The sequence below is a fragment of the Sycon ciliatum genome, chromosome 1 (assembly GCF_964019385.1).
Source record: "Sycon ciliatum chromosome 1, ocSycCili1.1, whole genome shotgun sequence".
Classification (NCBI taxonomy): domain Eukaryota; kingdom Metazoa; phylum Porifera; class Calcarea; order Leucosolenida; family Sycettidae; genus Sycon; species Sycon ciliatum.
The window spans coordinates 17,420,390-17,444,575 of NC_088643.1; the positions used below are offsets into that span (position 1 = coordinate 17,420,390).

General features: G+C 51.4%; 1 protein-coding gene across 1 annotated transcript; it reads right to left on the bottom strand.

Moving 5' to 3' along the window:
* Positions 1-213: 213 nt before the first annotated feature.
* LOC135815622 (TBC1 domain family member 17-like) lies at positions 214-24,126 on the bottom strand. The gene is made up of 10 exons (XM_065328943.1): positions 23,741-24,126; positions 6,655-6,730; positions 4,880-5,117; positions 4,504-4,607; positions 3,653-3,720; positions 3,199-3,345; positions 2,780-2,870; positions 2,407-2,555; positions 2,017-2,161; positions 214-1,433 (listed from the first exon to the last, which is right to left on the bottom strand). The coding sequence occupies exons 1-10, from the start codon at positions 23,877-23,879 to the stop codon at positions 1,298-1,300; spliced, it is 1,293 nt and encodes a 430-aa protein (XP_065185015.1). The 5' UTR covers positions 23,880-24,126; the 3' UTR covers positions 214-1,297.
* Positions 24,127-24,186: the final 60 nt, after the last annotated feature.

Genomic DNA, 24,186 nt, shown 5'->3' on the forward strand with positions numbered 1-24,186 from the left:
CTCATTTGTTCGCCCAGTTCGCCAATACGAAAGTAATACGTCTTCACAGCAGGGACAGCACCGCATCAGAGGAGTGGTTCCTACTGCCGCAGCTCAAAACAACTGCGCTGTCAGAGTGCTGCCAGCTGCAGGCAGTGTGAGCTATGAAGTCAAGGTGTTCCTTCCCTTCCCGGACTGCACAACCATACACGCACAAGCTGTAGGCAAGAGCAATAACAAGACTTGAATTGATTCTTCAAAATAGATCTAAAATTGAATTTCGGTAAAATAAAATCCTAATACAGAAATGGAACAAGTTTAAATCCCAAGTCCATTATGAATTCATAAGAAACAAAAAGACAGCGTGACGAAACCCTTTTTTTTTTTCGTCGCCGACACTCACAAAGCTCTGTTGTGGAAGTGAATAATATATACACCGGGGTGAAGTAGACAAGACAGGGTAACAGTGACGCAATCCCACAGTTGCGGTGCACTGGTTAAAGACAACGCCGGAGAGTAGCGGCACCGTGCGGCATGGGCTCGCCCCGCACACATAGACAGGATCACATACGGCGAGACACACGTCCGAGACACAAAGCACAGCTCGTGGTGGCCTTGCCATGCGCAGGTTAACAATGCAGGGACAGGCGGACAGACAAGCATCATGATTTTCAGATGAGCAGTCGAGAGCGGGCTTGAATAGGTGGAACGAGACGAGGATCGTAGCAGTAGTCTGTAGCAGTCGGTAGAGCAATGGTACGGGGAGAGTGCATAATACCAGACAGTGGTTGAGTAAGGTAACGGTTACTCCTTATCCATTCCATGAAGATTGGAGACACAAATGTTATTGATGACATGACCGGCGCTTGAGCAGCGCACAAGACAAATATAGACATTGGTCGCACGTGCAAGCCAGCGCTCAACTGGCGCACGGAAACCCGCGGATTTCTGTCAGCGTCCAACGTCAACGCCACCGATGGTGGGTTAGAAACAGACGGAGCGAGAACAGCTGGTGACCAATCGGCTTAGAAAGAGCAGGATGGATATGGATATTGCACACCGGCACGGGTCCAATCCCCAGCCAGCCAGCCAGTCGGTCGGTGTGCCAGCGCCAACGCGGATTTTAGAAAGCAGCAGTACGATCGTACAGGCATGAACACCGAATGCTCCGTGTCACTCACAGCGGATTTTAGAAAGCAGCAGTGCACATGCACGCAGTACAGGCATGGACACCGAATGCTCCGTGTTCTAGAAAGCAGCACACACAGTACAGGCATGAACACCGGATGCTCCGTGGCACTCACAGCGGCGGCGGTGACTACGTGCTGGTGGGCGACATAGGTGCCGGCATGGTGAGGTCCATGAAGCACTCGGCGACGGACTTGCGGCAGTACTTGAAGAAGAGCTCCTCGGCGGTCACCAGCAGCTCCTCCATGCTCATGTGCATGCTCAGGCTGCGCAGAGCACACATACACACACACACACACACACACACACACACACACACACACACATACACACACACACACACACACACACACACACCAGCATAGGCATAGGCATGATGCAGGCATCGATGTAAACAAGAGTATATAACCCCTCAAGAGTGTGCAACTCCCGCATACCCTGCTGTCCCTACAGAATTTAAAGTTGAAGTAATTCTCACGATGCTATGCTCCTTGCACCAGCGTCATTCGAACGGGGTGTCACGCATCACACGTGTTTCCTTGAACTAGTTTGCACAGGATAAAATGAGGCTATGACCACCACAGGCTCAGGCTACGTCTGATAATATGTGTACAGTGCGCATTGCATCATCAAAATGACGTCAACTTGGAATTCTGTCGGGACAGCACCCATAGTCGAGTTGCACACTCTTGGGGGATTATGTACTCCTGGTGCAAACCCATTGTGCCCACACATGTACATGTTACATGTACACACAACACAGAGGGTTGTGGTAACTGACGGGAAAGTGCTCAATGCGTTAAATTTCCGCCTGATCATTGTACCGTTTACGTAACTGTTCCGACTTACCCGTTGACGATCTGATAGAGGCCACTGGCCTCATCGCTGGCCATGATCTCCGAGCGATAGCGTTGCAAGATGGCCAGGCAGACAAACAACTCAAACGTGTACTCCTGGTTGACCACCACCTCGAGGCGGTCGGATGCTTCACCACCTGTGACGTGCACACACACACACACACCCACACACACACACACACACACACACACACACACACACACACACGTGCGCGTACGCATGCACTCTCATCACCATCACAATGTACGAGCACATACGGTATACATGCACAATTCAATTAAAAAAAGGGGAGCTCTTGCAAATCGCTAGCACACAAATAAAGATCCCAAACGCAAATAGCCGTTACGTGGTAATCAAACACATTCAGAACACGCTGCTCACCAGTTCTCTCCTTCTCCAGGAGTTCTTCTTTCCGCTTGGCCTTCTCCGCCTCGAGAGAGCTGATCTCCAAGTGATGACTGCAGAGTATCTCGAACAGCTTGAGCGATTCGTCAAACGCAAACTCTCGCTTGAAGGACAGCAGCAGCCATCTGTGCACAGCGGCACACACCGGAGCAGGCCAGCCACGTTATCACATTGTACACAGCTCAGTGCATGTAGAGCATGCACAACACACCAGTATCAGAAGGGAACAGATTCCATCGGGCACATAGGTACAGACTGCAGTGGATAAATACCCCCAGTGGCAGTCGATCCTTCCGCACTTTAAGTACCGGTCACTGTCTATGTTCTCAAAGAAACACACGCACTTTACCTGTGGCAAAACATGAAGTCGTCCATGCCCGTTGTCACAAAGAAGTCGCGGAACTCCGCGTCCATTTCGCCCAGGAGTTGCTTGACGGTTTCTGCGTGCACACCATTGAAGAAGAGATGCTCAAATCATGAGACAGCAGAGCAAAAATGCAAAATGCCAAAGAGACAGATCAGTGACACACTAGTCAAAACACCAGCTGGCCAGATTACAGTATTGTCGGTCGCCGAAGAACTGGAGGTCAGGCTCGTGGCCTAGACCGTTCATATTTTCATGTACTACAGTCGATGCACAGTTAAGTCACCCGGTATATGATTGGTATGCTGCTCTTGGTGAAATTCCAGCCTGTGCGGTCCGTTCTTCGGCGCCCAACAACACTGTAGTCCACCACATGACATTAACGTGTACTTGTTTTCCCTTACCCAGCTTGTCCACCATTCCCTGTTCCAGGAATTCGACATGGATGCGCTCCAAGTACTTTGCCAGGCACCAGTACGCCTCCTGTTCGTCGTCCATTGTCACCAGAAACCGGCTGAGAATATCGTTCATGCCCTGGGAATACCCGAGATCTGGCGTTAACAACAACAACAACAACAACAACAACAACAACAACAACAACAACAACAACAACAACAACAACAACAACAACAACAACAACAACAACAACAACAACAACAAATACAAACACACCTTGACTTTGACTGTAACAGACAAACGTTGCTATAACAAGGCGAAAGCAGGGGTGATTTGCACTACCAAAACGACATATTATGCACTACCAAAATACACGTTCCAAACAAAATAAATCACCCAAGCGTGTGTGCACGAATAACGGGGCGCATGACTGCACATACATGTACGTAGTGTTCTTCTTACCAGGGTGGAACGCCGCAAAGGTGATAAGAACGTCACGGAGCACGCGAAGGTTCGGATTCCCGGCTCCTCTGCACAGATAACACCGGCCACACCGATGGAAAAAAGTCAACAGATGGAAAGGTAACACCAAATAAGGAAACAGTGACAGGCTAAACTTCAGCATGCACAAGAACTAGCGTGCAGTCGAGAAGACAATCATGATAGCCACTACACTGTATAGTTGCACAGCCGTCATCTCAATGTGCCTCCGAATAACTGAACCACTGACCTTGGGAAGTACAATGTAATCTGTGTTGTAAGCTGACCACTCAAGGGACCTTCAAATTGTGGTCATTATGTACAGGGTGGTCTCCTAATCCGGGGACATTTGACTGGAAATGCCACCCCATGGTCCTAGTTGTGGTGGTCTTCTGGGACAGGTGGTCGCCTTGTCAGAGTAGTCACATTGGCAGGTCTTACTGTATTTTACCATGCCTGTTGTACTGCACCACTTACTAGATCCTCTTGTACATGAGTGTGTATATGCATGCAATCATCCAAACAAGTGACTTTCGGACAAGGCCTAGTTCCATAGTGCTTGAACTCAGAGCAGCCAGTCCACAACTGTTTCGTGAGAGATGCAGCAGCAGATAGCAGTTCAGTCTATGCAGGAGAAGCTGGAGTCATGCACGCACTCGGGTGCATGGCCGGATGCACTGCAAACATCATCCACACACACACACACGCACACACACACACACACACACACACACACACACACACACACACACACACACACACACGCACACACGCACACACACACACACGCACACACGCGCGCACACACACACACACACACACACAACACTCACTTGAAGTAGGGGTGGTCACGGTCGTTGCGAGGGACATCCTTGTCGATGACACGAATAGCTTTCTTCATCACCTTGATATCAATAGACTGCCGGCCGGCATACACCTACATAAAAAGAATGAAATTGATATACTAAGTGAGAGATATTTCAGCAGCCAACAGACGAAGTATGGTGTTAGTGTGGTGCGTTGATTGTCCCCACTGAAATGACTGGTCTTCAACGTCAGGTGGCTTCTAAAGACAGGTGGTAGTCTCTAAAGGCAGGTGGCTTCTAAAGGCAGGTGGACTCTAAAGGCAGGTGGACTCTAAAGGCAGGTGGTCACTAAAGGCAGGTGGTCTCTAAATATAGGTGTTACTGTGGTGTACACAGCCCTGACCTGTGCCTGGAGCTTCAAGAAGACATCCGGATCACCTACGGTGACAGCCGCCGCCGGTTGGGCTACCTCTGCACCGCGTGGCGCCGTACCGCCATCGGTCTCGTCCGTCACCAGGTACGACGGCGAGCAGAGCTTGGTGCGCTCGTCATCGGCGCAGGACAGCTCAAGCACCGACTTCCACCGCTGCTTCAGCGCGTCGTAGCGCAGCCGCAGCTCAGCGGCCACCACCTCGCGCTCCCTACGTGCAACAGCACACGCAGGCACATAATGGAGCACAGCAATAAAGAGGTTACTAGCACACAGGTACATCATGCAGCACAATGATAAACTGTAAAAGCAGAGATTTTCGGTGGTGTTTTATTTTCGGTAACTTCGGTGCCGGAATTTTTACCGAAAATAAAACGTACCGAAAATGTCAGTATAGTACTCGTACGCTTACCTGAAAAACGGGTTTACCGAAATTGTCCCTCCATCAAACCGCCGATTTTGGAGAATACTAGTGGTGAAACGAATATCAAAACCCAGTAGCCGAATATTCTTTGGCTTAACGAACGAACGAATATTATTTCGTTAACATGGATGACATCACACGCCCTCCTCTCAGTCATTTTATTGGATATTGTCACTATTATTAGGCATTACAAACGAAGGCACATATTTCTCCACCATTTCTAGGTCAATTTTCACAAAATCCCCAGCTGAAGTGCATTTTACACGCTCAAAAAACAGCTCAAGACGTGATTTTTCGTTCGACCGCCATAACTCCATTCCAGGACCTCGGGTCGCGTCCGGGTTGCTTCGAGACGACAGCTGAGAGTTTTCTAATGCCGATGGAACTTTCGATGAAGCGGTTCGGTCAAGTATTCGCGAAGTCACGGAAGTTTGAAGTCGCTCGGTAAACTCTGCATACCCGGTTAGCGAATATTCGCCATGAGAAATATTCGTTCGAATGTGACAAACCGAACGAACATTCGAATATTCGGTATATTCGTTTCACCACTAGAGAATACCGAAAATATTACACCACCGAAAACGTCTGCTTTTACAGTAGGGGCTACTAGCACACACAAGCACATCATGCAGCAGCAAGATGTAGGGGGACCGTGGAGTTGCATACTATGCGCTTAGCTCTGTAGTGCTCTTGATAATTGCATACATTGTTGCATTAAAATTCAGGCATATTTAATTTCGGGCATGGATTCGCTAGAATGAAGTTGAAGACACCACTGCAGCTGTACTTATGGTTGATAAATATGGTGGTAAAGACACACCTGGCAATATGGCGGTAAACGCACGCCTGCCCACACACGCTCTCTAAGCTGCAAAGTTCTGATTCGCTAGTCCGAAAAAGCCGAAAATAAACGCGCTGTAAATATTCCTCAACTCCCAGTATGTACTAGGGTGATCCCTCTATAACCCGCCACCATTTTGTGCCAGGGAAATTCTGCTGGATTAGGGAGGGTGCTGGATTAACAAATCGGATCTACTGCTGCAATGTGCATGAAAAGGACATTTTGGCTATTAAAAATTGTGCTGGTTTATAAAGTGCTGGATTAAAGAGGGACGGACGACTGTACTTGTACTATAATATGACATTGTAGTGAAGTAACTAGTGTGCTTACAAGACTCTTCTGGTGTACCTTTTTGTACAAGTAAGCGTAAACCAGCAAGAACTGAGACCACGACTGTATTCTTTTGCTGGGTATCTTCCTTTTACCCCCCACCCCGTTCAGTGCAGAGTTTTCTAGCTTGAACCCCAGTGCACATGTACATACCTTTCGGTTGAGTTGAACGGATAAATGCCGAATAAGTAGCGCCAGACATCGCGACGAATCGTCGGGTCAATGCCACCTACCACAAACACACACACAAACACACACACACACACGCACGCACACACACACACACACACACACACACACACACACACACACACACACACACACACACAGAGAAACCAAGATACAAAAAGAACATTACCTCAAGCATGCCGGCACCTGGACCAGTGTTTTCCGCGCCTCATGTTTCTCAAGTCCTCAGAACTGCAGCAAGCAGTCCTACTCCAGATATCCGAACCGCAGTTATCTGATTATCTCGATTTTCCAAACACAATTCCTGCATATCGCACATCTTACTGTGCATTTCATGTTTGTCCACATGCACCTGTGGATGTTAGTTTTGCAATGCTTTGTTTGCACATGCCTGTGTCAACTCATCAAAATCATTGAATTAGAGAAGAAAAAAAACATTCGAGCGCTATAATAATTTCATGCGGATATAAATGGTGGTTTGGATTATCAGAACGATACGAATAATCAGTACAGCACACGGCTTCAAAACAGCTCGCCTTGTGTTTGCATAGCCGGGGTAGGATTGAGCTGACGCACGCTAAAATACTTCGAAGTATCACCAAGGGTATATCAACGAGTAACCAGAGTGCGCAACTGACTCAGGGCAGTGCTAGTGCACAACGCTGTTGCTGTCACGACTCGCTTTCAGAATGACATCATTCTCCATACTGTACAGCATGGAGAATGACATCATTCTCCATGTTGTACAGTGTTGCTCAATGAAATCCAGTCGCGTCACTCAAGTACGCGCCGGGCGATGCGCAGCCTTGGACTTGCGAACACTGACACCGGGCTGCAAAATGATGCAAGGCCCACACTTGACTCACATGACTGGATTTCATTGAGCAACACCGTATTTCGTGAGGAACTAACTTCTGTTCATACTGTTTGCCATCCATATCCAGGCTGTCCCTGCGGGAATTTGCGGAAAAAACTCCCGAAAACTTGCGCAAGAAATTGCGGCAGAAAGTAACAAAAAATGCGACGAAATGTGCGGAATGATGCAGAACTTGCCAGGAATTCACGGAATTATTTGCAGAAAATTGCGGATTTGAGCCAAATCACGAAATTTGATGCATCGTATATCTACTGTGCAAATAACCTACAGGATCATGGAAAGAACTGCGTGAAAAGTGCATAACAATGTGAGATGTAGTGCAACAAAAAAACAACAAAAAACGTGGGAAATCGCGGATTTTGCTGAAAATCGCGGGTTTGGGCCAAAATCGCGAAATTTGTTGCATCCGTGGAATCGCGATTTCCTGGAGGGACAGTCCAGGGGCGGGGGAGCGAATCTGAGGTCTCAGCAAATAACAAACACCGATGTGCCCACATACCACCAAGAGTAAATAAGTTCCCAGCAGTGTACAATGTACAACTCTGCATGCGGGGTCACCGACGGCGAAAACTCACATCACATGTTCCAAGTACGATTTGTACTACGTAGGTTTACAACGAAGACTAGCGTGCGCGTAGTCCGAATATCTGCCATGGTCATGCTGATACTCGCACAAGCTGAGTGGGTTTCTGTCAGCGAGTGCTATTTTTACTACTCCTGTGGTCACTAAAAAGTAAAAATGGACTGAGAACGACGACAAGGGGGGACACTGCGGATGGGATGTGAATTTTCAAGGTCGCCGGACCCCACAGAAAGGGCATCCACAGATGAACACTCTTGGGGGCGTATGTACACAACCCGAGGCAAAAACAACCAATCCCAGTCCAACCCGTGCCCCCCCCCCCCCCCCCGTCCCACCCAAAATACCATCAGCTGCCAAACCGACAATTTATCGGCTCGGTGAATGCTGGCCACTCCCCCCCCCCCCCCACACACACACATCAAATTGACGACATACTGCAATTCGTGTGGTGGGGATTGCAAGCAGGAGCGCAGCTTGGTTCTCCTCCAAAAGCATATGAGCAACAGTGCACAGTATGGTAGCCAAAAGTACTTCAAGAACCACTGGCAGGTAAATGAATAGTGCCCAGGTAGTAAAGATATTAGCATAGAGAACTGAGCAATATTTTATTCAGGCCTGTAAGAAGAAAAGATAGGATGTACTCAAGCTGAAATACTGTACTGAGCCATAAAAGAAAGGGAAAAGAATAAATCAGCAAGGAACTCATTCTCAGGAAAGATTTCTAGGCATAATCACACGAACGTGCGCATACAAACACACAACTACAAATATACACACGCACATGCAAACACGGGTGTGGGCGCACGCACACACACACACACACCATCCCTGCCAACGAGAAAGCACCCAGCAAGTGAAAACTAAGAGAAGCATGGCGAGAGAACTGCTGATACGTGCAGTAAACCGGCTTGGCTCCCGGCAAGTGACATGCTGTTGTGAACGAATACCACCACTTGGTATCGACTCCTCTACTCAAGAGGGATAGTTCTGTTGCTGGTGGCTTGTCAGAAGCATTCACTGTGTGTACGGTGATCAATGGTGATCGAAGCACCCGTGCCGAAACATTCACTTCAAATGGTACGGCCGTGCTCTCGTATTCGTGTGCGGCGCGAGGAGCCACGCCTTGAAGGCGCAGCAGTGCACAGCCCGCCATCCTGGACGCGAGCCGACGCTTTTCTCGCCAGTACAGGCACCACCATCTCACCAGGCCCTTCCCGCATCACCGGGGAGAGCTGCCGGGGAGCAGTTGTCTTAGGACGGTGTGTCCGCCGTCAACAACGTGTGACAATTCCAACAGGGCCGGGCGGGCCTGCTGCTTAGCTGCCGGGCAAAAAACAACCCTATCAGAATCTCAAGTCAAGCCCGGCATCACGCAGCCCTGCATCGTGTCCAGCTGCCACTGCAGCAGGCAGAGCTGAGTCAGGATGGCGTCCTCCAGGTCCTGAGCGCTCACCTGGTCACCGTCGCTCGTCGCCGTCGTCTCGTTGCTGCTGCCCTCGTTGGCAGTGCGGCGCCGCCGCAGCATGGAGGCCAGGACACCGTCCATCGGGTCACGCTTCAGCCGGCCGGCCAGGCGCGCGCTGATGATGCCCGTGTCGCCAAAGTCCTCAAACACTTCCTCCAGGCCAGAGCTGATGAGCGACGCGAGGAACGGCAGCAGCGGCTGCAGCTTCACGCGAAAGTCCTCCTCCGTCTCGTAGCAATGACCGCCGCCGGCGGAAGGAGACCGGGTGCGAGAATGACGATCTTCGCGGCGAGTCGCCAGCTGATTAGATCTCTTCGTTTGCGGTGCCTCGCCGTCACTGTAGCTGTTAGAGCGTGTGCGCTTGCGTGAAGAACGGGTGCCGGACTCAAACTGGTGCTGCTGAGAAGAGCGTGTGCGCGAACTGCCGCTCCCGTGGCGAGAGCTAGATGGCGACCTCCTGTCACGGTACGCTACTTCCGGAGGGACGTAGGTATACGGGTTGTACTTGGCACGGCGGGCGGCCTCCTCGTTGCGCTTCTTCTCGCGCTCTCTCAGGCGCCGATCTAGGGAGCTTGAACGGCCTGTTCTGCGAGGAGACAGTGACCTGCTGTTGCGCGACACTCTCTGTTGTTCAACTGGGCCGGGTGACGAAGCATGCCTCTGAAGAGCTGGTGAACGTGACTCGGCAATGGCGATGGTGGTGGGGGGCACGGACTCCATTTCCGGCGGCAGTGGATGCGAGGCAGCGGCTGCAAACGGTCCAACATCGTCAGCAACAGTCCTGTGCGCATCGTCGGGAGCTCCGTGCACGGCGCCTAGCCAATGCGGCAGTCGCGCATCATCCAGTACATCCGGTGGCGGAGGCACCTGTGAGGCTGGCTCCTCGGCGGCCAGAAGCACGTCAGCCTCGGAGTCACTGCTGAAGTTGAAGTCGGACACAGCGTACGCCTTGGTGTACGCCGCAGCAGCGCCAACCATCAGCGGACTCTCGGACTGAGAGCGGCCAACTTCAGGCGTGCCTGGTGACGAACAGAACTCCAGAGGCGGCGTGAGCGATTCAAACGATCCAGGACTGACAGCCTCCGTTGAAACACCCACGTTGCCAGGCGGAGGATCCCCCAGCACACCGTGCATGGCTGTCGCCATACCAGCACGACTTGCAGCTGTCCGGTTCCAGGAGGCAGCCGCTTCACTCAGCCAGCTCAATGCATCTCCACCTGCTGTTGCTGCGTCAGCATTGACAGCGCAAGCAGTACTAGCAGGTTGTACATTGGCCAACGCTGTGCCGTAGTTAGCTTCCCGGCTAAAGCTAGCCGCGTGCGTAGTCTGTCCCAGCGCGATATCAGAGGTGCCGGGCGTCTGCTCAAAGTAATCCGAAGACCATTCCATCGGTGTGGCAGTGGCCAATGGCTCTTGCGAGTCGAGCGGAGATGCTGGGCGACTAGAGAGCGGTGATGCGCTGCTACTGCGAGACAGAGATAGTTGACTGCCAACACTGCCGGAGAGTGGTTGCGCTGACAACGATGCATGGCGCTTACGGGGCGGAGAGCAGGATCGGCTTCGAGATCGGACATAGTGCCTAGGCGAATTAACGGACGACTTGGTGGATGCAGAGGGCTTGGAATGATGGTGGCGATGTGCTATTGGTGAACGACTGGGACTGCGGTGACGAGATGTTCGCTTAGCGGACGAGCGACTACTGGCCCTACTCGACACAGCAGTGGAGGAAGAGCGCGACGGGTGCTTGGAGCGATGGTGGACTGTACTCGCTGCGCCAGTGCTGTGCTTGACATGTGATCGGCGTAGCGGCGGTGGCGGCGGCGGGGTGCTATACGGCTGTGTGCTGGCGCTGCGCCGCACAGAGTAGTCGTCCGGCGATACTCCGCGTTCAGAGCGGCGGTGGTGGTGGTGGCTGCCACCCCTACGCTCACCGGTGCTCGACGATGACGCGTGCCGTTCTGGCTTCTTGTGCCGACTCCGGTGCTGCTCCTTGTCCAGATGGCTACTGTCGGCGCGCGACTGGTTGTGACGCTTGCGCGGTGGCGGTGGAGAGGGGGAGCGGTGGCGAGCCCCGGACCGACGCGATGTGGCCGGAGATTTCTTGCTCGCTTCGTGCGACACGACGGGCGAGGAGCCACCGCGCCGGGTCTCCGATGACGCGCTGGCACGACTTGAAGAGGACGCTTTGCCACGCGAGGATGCCGAATCGCGCACCGCCGCACTGCGCCGCTGAGACTCCGACTTGGATCGGTGGTGGTGGTGGGCGCGTTTCAATTCACCGCCACCGCCGCCGGGGCCAACTTCGTCGATGGGCACAAACCCTTCGCCGTCCAAGTCGGCAGGGCTGGCGGTGTCGTGCAGCACGTTCTTGCGACTGGTATCAAACGCATTCCGGTTGCCGTTGCGCAGCTCCTTCCAGCTGCTCTGAAGTCGCGCTACACAGTCCAGGCCAGTGTTGGAGGAGGCAGCGTCACCGGTACTGCTGCTGCTGCTGTTACTTGTCTGACTCCTGGCCTGTGCTACATGCTTCTTGCTGCTTTGCACGGGCATCACTGCCGAGACCGGTGGCTGGGCAGAGCTCACCACCGGCTTGACGGCGACCGGTGGCTGTGCAGAGCTCACCACCGGCTTGACAGCGACCGGCGGCGCCGACACCGGCGCTGGCGTAGTGATCTGCACGCTTCCGTCACCAACGGTCAGCGTCGACAGCTTCGTGTGGCTCTGGAAGCTGTAGCGGCGCCGCGGTGCTGCCTGCGGCTCGCGGACGTGCGCGACCGGCACGTAGCTGTGCTCACAGAGGACACAGCGGTAGCAGGACGCCTGCAGCGCTTCGCTCGACGCCTCGACTTCTTCGGTGCAGGCGACGTCCACAGTCGGCGTTCCCTCGATCAGAAACTCCTCCCAGGACGGCAGCGGGTCAAACGATTCCACGGCTTCCTTGAGCGTATCGCCACCAGACTGGCCTGGTGGTCCTGACGGCGGGACGACATCGCTAGATTGGCAGTTGGCATGGGTGCTACTATTACTCGACGGACTCTCGTCAACATTACTAGCAGCGGCATCGTCCACCGCTGTGCGCGCTTTCATCGTTTTCTCGACCACTTCGGACTTCTTGCTGATGGAGCGCTGCAGATGGCGCGTGCACTGTTCCACTTGCCGCAGGGTCTTCTCCAGCTCCTGCGGATCTGTTAGGCGCGCCACATCGAGATCTGCCAGATTCGTGGACAAGATGGGCCACTTACGAGAACCACCGGAACCATCAGCACCGCCGCTACCGCCTGCAGAACGAGAAGAAGAATCCAATTTACTGGTAGCATCTCGAGACAGCCGAGGATCGCGCTTGCCGCCGACGGGAGCCCGCTTCTTCGTTATATAGCCAAGAGAGCTTGACGAGCGTGGTGGCGGTGGAGGCGGGGGAGCAGTCGGAGAGTTGGGGTCCGGTGAAGCATCGACAGCTAAGGCAGCAGACTTACTGACACAGGAGCTGACTGAGGGCAATGGAGAATTGTCAACAATAAGTGCAGCCTGTGGTGGTAAGTTATCATCACCACCAGCTGCTGCAGCTGGTAGTGCCGGTGGGTGAGCAGGTGGCGTACTCGCAGTTGTCAATGGTTGCTCAGATGACACCGCAAGACTGGAAGCAACGGCAGCAGCAGAAGACGATGTCAAAACTGCCACCGCGCTGGACGGAGTGCCAGTCGGACCAGGACTACTGCTGCTGTCATTGCTACTGATAGCCACAACAGTTGAGCGGGCTAATGCAGGCCGCACACCTTGTGACGATGATCTTCCCGCATTGGGAGTTGGCCAGAAGCCAGTTGCTGAACTTCCATCAAAATAGATCTTGGCAGGTTCCGATGTACCTGCTCCGGTTGTAATGGACGGTTCATCAGAAACACCGCCGCCCATCGGCGACACAACGAATGTATTTTGACCGAGGCCTGATGCAGCTAAAGCTGGCACTGCACCAGAAACATTGCCCTGAGAATCGTGAGAGTCAACACCGTTGCCAGCACCGGCACTATCTTGTTGAAGCGACGCACTGGTTTTAGGAACAGAAACATCACTAAGTTTACTGGGTTTACTGGGTTTACTAGCGACGCCGGCAGTCTTCAACGTCTCAACCAATACACAATGAATAATGCTACTCTGGCTCGGACGGCTCAGTCCCAGTTTAACAGTTAACTCAGACGAGGGCATGATGTAAAACTTCTTGGAGTCCTCCACTTCAACCACACCAGCCCAAGCATGATCCAGCAAGAAGGATTTGAGTCGCTCAAAGTGCCCGTTGGCGTCGTTCACCGCCTCCATCTGAAAATAATGGTACAGCTTCGTGCCATGCTGCTCGGGCTTCAGTCGCCGACTGGCCGGTAGACCAGCCGAGAACACGGGACTGGGAAAAGAGAGACGGAGCTTGGCGAAGGCAACCTTGCTTTTGATGTTCAGTGTCTTGCCCTGCATGCCGGGCGGGGAAGGTGCCGAACAGAACGACACCAGCTGCACGTCGGACAGGAACTTAGACTTGTTGAGCAGCGAGCCGCACCAGCACACGTCCCCCGCCGTACTGGCCACGGCTACTGGCTGCTGTTTGGCAATCATCTCAGCCTGACCCGGTGGACGACGGCGCACTTCCGACGTGTCCGTAGCAGGCAGCGCCGCTTTGAAATAGGTGGCGGCACTGAAAAAGTTCGATCCGCCAATCGGAGGGCCTTCGTAGGAGCACAGGAGAAGCGCGTGCGGACAGCACTGGCGTGGATGTGTGGACATCCCTATAGCCGAGTCCTCGTCAAATTCATACAGGAAGTACTGGGTGCTGGTGTAGATCTGCCGATGGTTCACCATCGTCATGAGCTCGCCCTTGAACTGATTGCGAGCAATGTGGCAGTCGTAGTTGGGAGTCGGCGCAAGCGACTTTTCACTCTCCGCAACCTCGTTGACGGTCTTGACGCGGCCCTTCATAAACTTCAACACCAGCACCCACCGCTGGACGGAGGTTTGCTGCAGGCGCAAGCCCAGCGTGCACACATCAAAGTGACGCGCCACGTACACACCCAGCGAGGCATCGCCAAGATGCGAGCTCGCGCTCTGGCCCACGCCGAGGCCCTTCTCTCGGATCTCCTCCGCTGCTGATTGGTTCTCCAGAGCAACAAACGCGAACGCGTCCACAACTTCAGCGCTGGTGTAGCCCTCGCTACGCATCTCCTGCCTCTTGGTCTGGTATGCTTTCTCCAGCTCAGGGCTGCTGATCAGTGAAATGCTGTAGAAAGAGAGGTTTTGCAGAATGGACTGATCGCGACAAGACGATCTGATCGTGCGCAACAGTCCCCTGGCCTCGCGTGAATCCGATGTGACGCGCTTCACTTCGCTCGTATTCACCTGCACGTCGCGTCGTGGGATCGAAAATGACTCCAGCAGCGCTTTAGAACCACCTCCTCCGGCCGAAGCCGCCGCCATGGCAGCGGCAGCGTGGCCTCCCTGCTCCTCGTCAGTGCTTCCATCGTCGTCCAATCGGCCACTGCCGCCGCCGCCAGCAGCAGCAGTACCAACAACACTGGCACTAGCTGCAAAAGACTCGCCAGTACTAGATCCACGGACTGTGCCGCGTGGCCGAGCACTTGCAGAAGTACTGACGACACCACTGCTGCTATGGCCGCTGGCAATACTGCCTGCTGGGGCCTCCGCACCGGTGGAATCACGTCGAACATTGCTGCCGCTGCTTGCGTTGCCAGATGCTGCAGCTACAGCAGCGAGGATATCGCTCACGCCCCGTCTCTGCATGGGGGTGGTTTTCGGCCGAACAGCTCCGAACGGTTCGGAGAAGTAACTAGTTGGCACAGCAGAGCGCAGAATGCACTTACTTGTTCGAATTCCGGACACTTCAGCTATCCTCACGGACCTCAGGTCAGTCAGGATTCAGGTCATTCTTACAGCAAATCGTCGCCGTCCGCGTATCAAGAAACGTCGTGTCGCCACTCTCTGCTAGCAGCGTTTCAGTACAGCAGTGGACTCAGACCAAGTAAAGACAAAAAACGAAGACACGAAAAAACAAGAATGCACGGCGTAGATTCTACAGAGCTAGCTTCGAACCGTCGGCCGCCTCGTGACTGTTGCCAAGTGCTGCCATCGTGCTAGCTGTTGCCAGAAATGGCCTGGCACGTGGAAAGTGCCAGTTTGCAACATGTCGAGGCCAGGCAGGATCCAGGAGTCCCGAATCGAACGAAGGACACACATGCCCATATGTACACTCGACACGCAGCCGCTGACTGCACAGCGAGTTTTGCGCCAGTGCACTGTGCAGTCCAGACATGCGCCAGTGCACAGTCTGATACCTGATACCGAAATACTGAGCGCCGAAAACGCAACAGAGCTGAGACATGCACTCGACTCGATGAAGATCTACTCTTATCTGGCCTGGTATACCATGGTATACTCAGCAGCTACACGAGCTCAGCAGCTAGCTAGCTACACGCCAGCCTATTCCCCCTAGCCTAGTACTAGTAATACTAAGTATGATTTAGGGGGTCGATCGCCACACCAGATCGGTTGATACGACGGCTACATTCACCACAGCCGGCCTGGCACAGTCATACTGTCTATCTGTGGGCAAGTCGTTGATTATGATGTTTGCTAGCATGCGCAGCTAGATCTACTGCAACGCTAGCTAGACTATTGTAACATGTTGGCTATGACTCCACTAGTCACTACGGACAAGTATGGAGTAGTTGCTGAAAATGAGAAAGAACGTCTCGCGTCTGACGCCATGAAACGACGCTGACGGGTAGGCAGCGTGCTTCTCAGCCACAACCTGCCAGCTCAAGAGTCGATGTGTCACAAACAGCGCCATCCAGCAAGGCTGAATAGCAGTGGTGCCAGAAATGGTAGAATGATCGCTCCATGATGATGCCGATGGGTATGGCTTCAAGTTTTTACAAATATGCCGACCCTGAATTATTGAATACCGCCGGAGTCGAGTGTGTCAACAACGACGTCAACTACCAGCGAATACTCCATCCTACAACAGACAGTACAAGTACAGTAGGATTCCCAGCCTAGTACAATCATGTACAAACAGTACATAGACATTGCAAGCCAAGCCTATCGACTGTTAGACGAGTCCATCTCGACTGTTAGACGAGTCCATGGTCGACGCGTCCGCTTCCGTGGGACGGTGGGTGTTCCCATGATGAGCTCCTATAGTACCCATACCGCCTGTCGGGATGTGCGCCATCGCAAGAAAGTGGCTCAGTTCACCATGGTTCACATGCATGCCGTAGATTCCACGAGGTCTGAACCATGTGAACTATGTATGAAGATGAACCCATACAAAATTGACCCTCTGCGGCGAAACATTTGTATAACTAATACTTGTATAATTCATCTTCATTGACTTCAAGTATGTTCAAGGACTGCACGTAACCAAGTGCACCCATACATGATACAGTCATAATACCATGATAATGGGCCATGCCCATGGCATGGGCCACATGCCAGTCATGTCTTGCTGCATGCTTGTGACGTTGTGTGAGTGGCACCAGGCGCATGCGCCAGTGCCCTTCAAGGGGGGGGGGTTCCAGGGCCTCCCCCCCCCGGAAAATTTTCAAAAAATGAAGTAAAATCCTGCATTTTGAGCGAAAAAAGAGGGGTTCCGGGCACCCAGGAACCCATACGGGGCACGCGACTGCGGCACTGAGTACATTTCTGTTCTAACAAACTTCAGCATATAATTATAAATAACTAATTCTCCTGCACAATAAAGCGCTTGTTATTATTCTCAGGAGTCGACTGTCCTGTACTATGGCTGTAGAGGTTACTAGTATGCTGAGATGCTCTGGCAAAGTCGCGGCACATTTATTTATTATTTATTTATTTATTACAGCATCTCATAGCACAGTGAGAACACCGGCCAATACAAAGAGAGAGGGTGTTAGCCAACCACGGCAAGGCACATACTTATCGCCCATAACTTTTAAAGCGGTAACTTCGGTTGCCTCACCCCCACGAAATCACTCGCATGACCTCTATACTGTAAGTAATTAGTTTCAGCGTAACGCAGGGCTAGGGAGCGGCTTCGTATAAATAGGGTGTACTTCTTATTATTTCACAATCAATCTCTGTCAAAAGACTTGAGCTTGAAGCTTGAAAGGTCACTCCACATAAAGTTGGCCCAAGTGAAAAAAATAAGTTCTTGAAGCAGTGGGCAACATCAACTGTCTTGTACTTTGTTGTGACAGTGCTGCTCCATCAGTAAACGAAACCCAAGCCAGTGACTAGGAGTTAGTGTAGCGCAGGGTGCTGTGCAGCCACCAGTCTCCCAGACCTGGGAACATTGTGATGGGCCATTCACACTACACACAAAACGTAGCGTGCGCGACGTTTTTCGTCCGAATAGTCATGACCACATGGAACGTGGCGGGAAACTCGAACGCCTGATACAAAAACGTATCCAGACCCCTGTACCGCGATTCGTTCTGTCGTTCCCGGCAGTTTGTATCCAAAAAAAAGCTGTATGCACAGCTGTATGAAAAGCGTGCACATGCCTGTATGAACGAAAACGACATCTGCCAGTACGTGGAATTCCAAAACGTGGCGCATATTGGAACGCAGTATGAATAGTCTATATACAGTCGAATGTCACTTATCCGACCACTTCGGGAATCAGGCATGTTGGATAACTGGATATGACTTTGTTGGATAACCGATATCATTTTTTATGTGCATATACGGCTGGATTTCACTGATTTATCTGTGCCTGCGGGAATTTGCGGAAAAACTTCTCGAAAACTTGCGCAAGAAGTTGCGGCAGAAAACAACAAAAAATGTGGCGAAAATTGCGGATTTGGGCCAAATCACGGAATTTGTTGCATCCGTAGAATCGCTATTTCAAAGTATTTGCGCAGTAGATCTACTCGGGAGTAGTACGAGTCGTAGATCTACTGTGCAAATAACCAACATGAACATGGAAAGCACTGCGTGAAAAGTGCAGAAAGCAACAAAAAACGTGGGAAGTCGCGGATTTTGCAGAAAATCGCGGGGTTTGGCTAAAAACGCGAAATTTGTTGCATCCGTGGAATCGCGATTTCCTGGAGGGACAGATTTATGTACACAATACCCAAATATATCCATGCATATTCATGAATTGCTCCATGTACACAGTGTCTGCTCTAGGATTGTAGGACAGCCGGGTACACGTGTACCTGGCGCAACCATTTCAACCGGGTCGGAGCCGGGTACCCGGGTACACATGACATGTACATGGCGCTGTCTCACCAGCCGAGTCACATGCTTTAACTGGTTGGTTGGTTTATTTTAATTCGGACAATAAACGGGAACTAGGCCCAATGATATAAAGGCGAATGGATAAGCCGCATTTAGAAAAGAGAGGACAGGAATTAGAAAATTTCGAAGGAAGAAGAAGTATCTGACACATACAAGCAAGAGTACATGAAAACCGTTTTCATGTACTCTTGATACAAGCCATGTAGTCAGTCCTTTCAAAGTTCGAAAGTGTAAAATACCAACCGGGTCACAGGTGACCCGGTACTATATTTTCAACCGGGTCCAAGCGCCGCCCAACCGGGTGGATTACCCGGCTCACCCGGGGCTGGAGCAGACACTGGTACACATACATGTACATGTTAGCATATTTGACCACATCTACTTCAAGTAAATGCATATTACACCGTATAATATACAACAACAAATTTTTTTTTTAGAATTTTACTGTTGAGAGTCATCAAATTACCACTCCCGGGCTTGTCGGATAACGGACGTGCTCGGATAACTGGCGACCGGATAAGTGACATTCGACTGTATATAACACGGGTGGCTATGCACTGGGTCGAAGCAAGAACTTCATGTAACATTACTCATGAGATTGGATTTCACTGAGCATGCACGATACCAGGAGTAGGAGGCAGTTTTGGCATACAGATGCCACGCGATCCAGTTTCTAAACCCTCCGAAAAAAAGACACTGGAAAGGAAACTGCATGACCTGCTTCCTGCCTAACCCAGGGCTGGGATTGCCCTGGACCTGACCAGGGCTGGGACTGCCCTGGACCTGACCAGGGCTGGGACTGCCCTGGACCTGACCAGGGCTGGGACTGCCCTGGACCTGACCAGGGCTGGAGCAGGGTCTATGACCGAGCTGAACATCTAATCTGCACTTCACAGTGCGGCACACTTCTTGCCATGTGGCTTTAGCACGTAGCTTGCCTACATCATGCTATGTACTCAAGCACTCAAAATCACAATCTCTCGCACCGACATGACTGGTTTTGCTTGATTCATTCGATCCGGCACCAACCAAACCCAAAAAAACTGGGTGAGCTCCGTACGAAAGTAGGTTCAAAGAACAGGGAAATCCCCCCCCCCCCTTTTGATCTTTGATTTTCCACAGCGTGTATGTGTGGGTGTAACGCAATGAGGGCAGGGCACCGCGCATCTGGCCCACAGAAATGAGATCACAGATGCACACAAGAGAAGACCTAGTACATTAATACCGTAAAAGTTCGTAAATAAGTAGCTGCCTGAATAAAATACCCCCTTCATTCTGTTGGCTCTGCCTGTTGAAGTCAAGTCAAGCCCGATAAACATACTGCCCGAAATAAGTACCGGTGCGATGCGCACATGCAGCACGTAGCATGTACATCGACATGAAAAAGGACTTCTCCACTACACACAAGTCAGGTCCGATACCGTCCGAAAGCTAGTTCGTGCCCGAAAGTCAGTACCCGCCCGAAAGTTAGTACGGGTGTGGTCACTAAATTTGAAAGTAAATACGTACTTATTCACGGACTTTTACGGTAATGTTTTCAGCAAAACGCACAATCCTGGCCTACATGGCATCAGTTAAAATCGAAGGATGCTTCTGATGCACAGGTTACAGATCAGGTGATCGCTCAATCCAGTTGGTTAGCGGTAAACTTAAATTCCGTCTACAGTACCTGTTGTAAGTCTATAATTATTAAAGGTGTTGCGCATTGTCCCCTATGCCGGTGTGCGACAAAACAATCAGAGGTAACGATGTTATGATTAACTAAAGGTCCTCACCATCTGTTTCCCGTCGCTCCATGGGTGGCACCAAGAGTACATAACCCCCAAGAGTGTGCAACTGCCTGCACAACCTCTATGCTGTGCTGCGACGGCAGAACTTCACATCACGTGACATAGTTCAAAAGGTTATGCTGGCAAACAGTGCAAAGTGACCACAAGAGAGTTGTACCCAAAGCTGGGCTGCGTACAACCCTGTATCTATCATGCACAGAGTGCAAATAATGTGTACGGGTTCATCACGTGATGTGAAGTTCTGCCGTCGCAGACCCCATAGCTGGAGTTGCACACTCTTGGGGGTTATGTACTCTTGGTGGCACTGACTCCTGCTGTTGCCCCCCCCCCCCCCCCCCCCCGCGCAACTGTCTGTCGCTGTGGAAACAGAGTGTCACTGTCGGTTTACATCCTTACAGTTCAGTTCGGGTCACAGAAAAGCGAAAAGTGCAGTCACAGCTCGCCTGTATAAAGTGAATGGGCGCCTCGTGACTGCAGTTCGAGATGCAGTTCGAGGCCCGAGTATCTTCTCCCGCGGCCTTTTCGGCCTTGTCGATGCTATTTTTAGGTAGCTGAGGTCATTACCTTTCCAATGGGGCCACACATGCTATGCTTCCAAAAATAATGCATCCGCGCTTGGCGCTGATGCACTTCGAAGTACTAATTTCGACCAGATCCGTACTCGGCCCCGCGAGGAACACCCGATTTTCGTGTTCAGCGGCCTCGAAATAGCCTAAACCAAGAGGATTCTAGAGCATTGAGGCTCGCGCTTCATCGCGGTAGAAGGAAGATGATCACAGAAACCAGCCCACGGCGATTTCCTGGTGGAAGACGAAAAATCGAGTGAACTGCGCGCACACTGTAGAAGCAGTGACGGTGAAAACGTGTGACTTGTGCAAGCAGGGGCGCACGGCATGCGTGCACACTGCATGGCATGCACACATCCTGTATCGCCATGTATGCACCAGATAGTGCAGTGCTGGACGGAAACCACACGGCTCACATACATACTTGCATTTACTTCTGTGACTACTTTCTCGCCCGTTTTCCGATCTTCAATCGACTATAACTCTAGATTGCCTTGGAATTTCAGGTTCAAATTTTCACAGGTTGTTTCTCACATCTTCCCGGTTTAGAAAAACTAGCGTTTTATGCGAAACTCGCGAATTTGGTTTTTCGATTGAAGTCCCTACTTACAGTGATGTTTGGGCTGGCAGAGCACTACTATACTGTAGTTCCATTAGCCTAATCAAGCTCGAACCATGGAGGGTGAATTCCCTGAAATAACGTGTATTACGCGGAGAGCGGTGCTCTCTTACAGGCTTTTTGGCAAGTGGAACGTTCAACAGGCTTCTCGTGTGCTCCAGGCGGCAGACTTTAGTCTATTAGGTGTCAGTTGCTTAGAAGGAAGCTCAGGGCGCGTTCTTAAATATGTTCTGCTGGCCCTTGGAGAAATGTCTCTCGGAAGATAAAGAAATGGGAAGAGCAGAAAAACAGATCTCAAAGATCTGTCAAGTGCAAACCATCAACCAGGCCGAGTGCTTGAGAGACATAAGCACCGTACAGGATCTTTTCGGTCAAACGCGGAAACACGTGTATTTCGTGGCAGCCCCGTGCACATTTCTCAAAATGTGAAGACTCCACTGTAGCCATCCACTATATCCATACATCTTCACAACACTCTCCAAACGGTCTCTGGGCTACACCAATCACTAAAAGAAAAAGAGATAATCATTCAAATTTTCGGGCAAGGCCAATTTTCCTGTCCCATGCATAGATCCATTAACGCAGGAATCTCCAACTTTCAAGCACCTCCAGTTGGGTGAGCTTTGGAGGATCCCCTGAACCTTTTAGAGGATACCAGAACGCTTCTCCGAGGTTGCGCTCTGATCTCCTCTCGAAAAAAATTATTAGATTCTCCAAGGCTACCACTACCACAAAAATCGGAGTGTTTCCAGGTGCAACCAGAAAAGATGGCATACAGCACTCATGTCTCTCAAGGCCACTGCCTGTTCGGCGTTTTACACTCGCGAGATCATCGAGATCTCTTCTTCTATTATTCCCATTCTCTTCACCTTCAAGGCTTCAACGAACAATTTCTCTCAGAACCAGCAGAAAATAAGAACACACCCCAGCTTTTCGAACATTCTCTGGCTTTTCCGAGAGGATCTAAGTACGCACTAGCCTGGAGCTCCAGCGCTGGGAGTTGACCTCTTCAAAATTAATTGCTAGTCACATTATTACTTTTCCAATGGTGTATTGATTGTCGCGATTGACCTACGTTTGCCAGAGTTAGGATAGAGTGTACAGTGCTGGTCCATGCCCTGTGATATACTGCGCAAATCCCATGATGCAAATAGATATCATTAACCGTTTGGCATACAGCGCGCATGACGCCTATGTGCGTCAATAGCACAGAAAGGATTAAATACGAATCTTACTGTACAGTTGACCTGAGTTGTTCTGCTAAATGAACTACGGGCAGGATTCAAACCCAGCACCCGTCTTCCCGGGTCACTGCCCTGTTAACTAGAGTACCAGGGATCATACACACACACACACACACACACACACACACACACACACACACACACACACACACACACACACACACACACACACACACACACACACACACACACACACATACTCACGACCTCTTCTTGCTATACTACTCCCCTCCACAATATGCTGTGTCCTCACGTTGTCACTACCCGAGGTAGAGGGCAGGACGGCCAAAGGTCATGGCTTCGAGCCATTTCCAGGTGGCGATGTTGCAAAAGACCCTGCATGATTCACGTTGATACCGCTGCCCCAGGATGTAAAGCTGAACTGATCAGGTACGCCGGAATGCAAGCACGGGTGCAGGGCCGGGGGGGGGGGGGGGGGGGGTGCAGTTCCGCCCATCGCCCAGCGAAGCCAGGAGAAAACTGTAGTCTGTACTTCCTATACTATATGATTGCTGTTAGTGAAGTGCATCCTGCCTCTAGCTCTGCACCAGAGGTACGAGTCCGGCACCGAGTGGCACTGGAATTACATGATGCCCATCGTACCACCTGTAGTATGATTGTGTCACTCACCTCGGAATATACAGCGACGAACCTCAGACTCGTTGCAAATGCGACCATCCTTGTCGAAGAAAGACGCCCACTTCTTCGGCGAAAGCGGTGCCTCTCGGGTCGGTAAACATGGTAAATGAGATTGGCCCTTCGACGCCATTACACAAGTCAAGACTGGCGACTCACCATGAACAAAACTACACGACAGCTAACTGGCTAGTTTACCTGCGCATTGGCAGACTTAACATCCGGTGCTCGAGGCGGCAGCTATGCACCTATATCATTGCAGGGTACATAACACATTTCAGGGCGCGCCAATCTCATACACCTGCTAGCCCAACGAGACGAAATTGTGGACGAGAATACTACAATTGTCCAGTACCCGACGTCCAATTCTTGCTGAAAACTTCAAAATAATATCTGCTTTCCACAAGCCTGCAAAGTGCAAGCCTGCAAATGCCAATGCA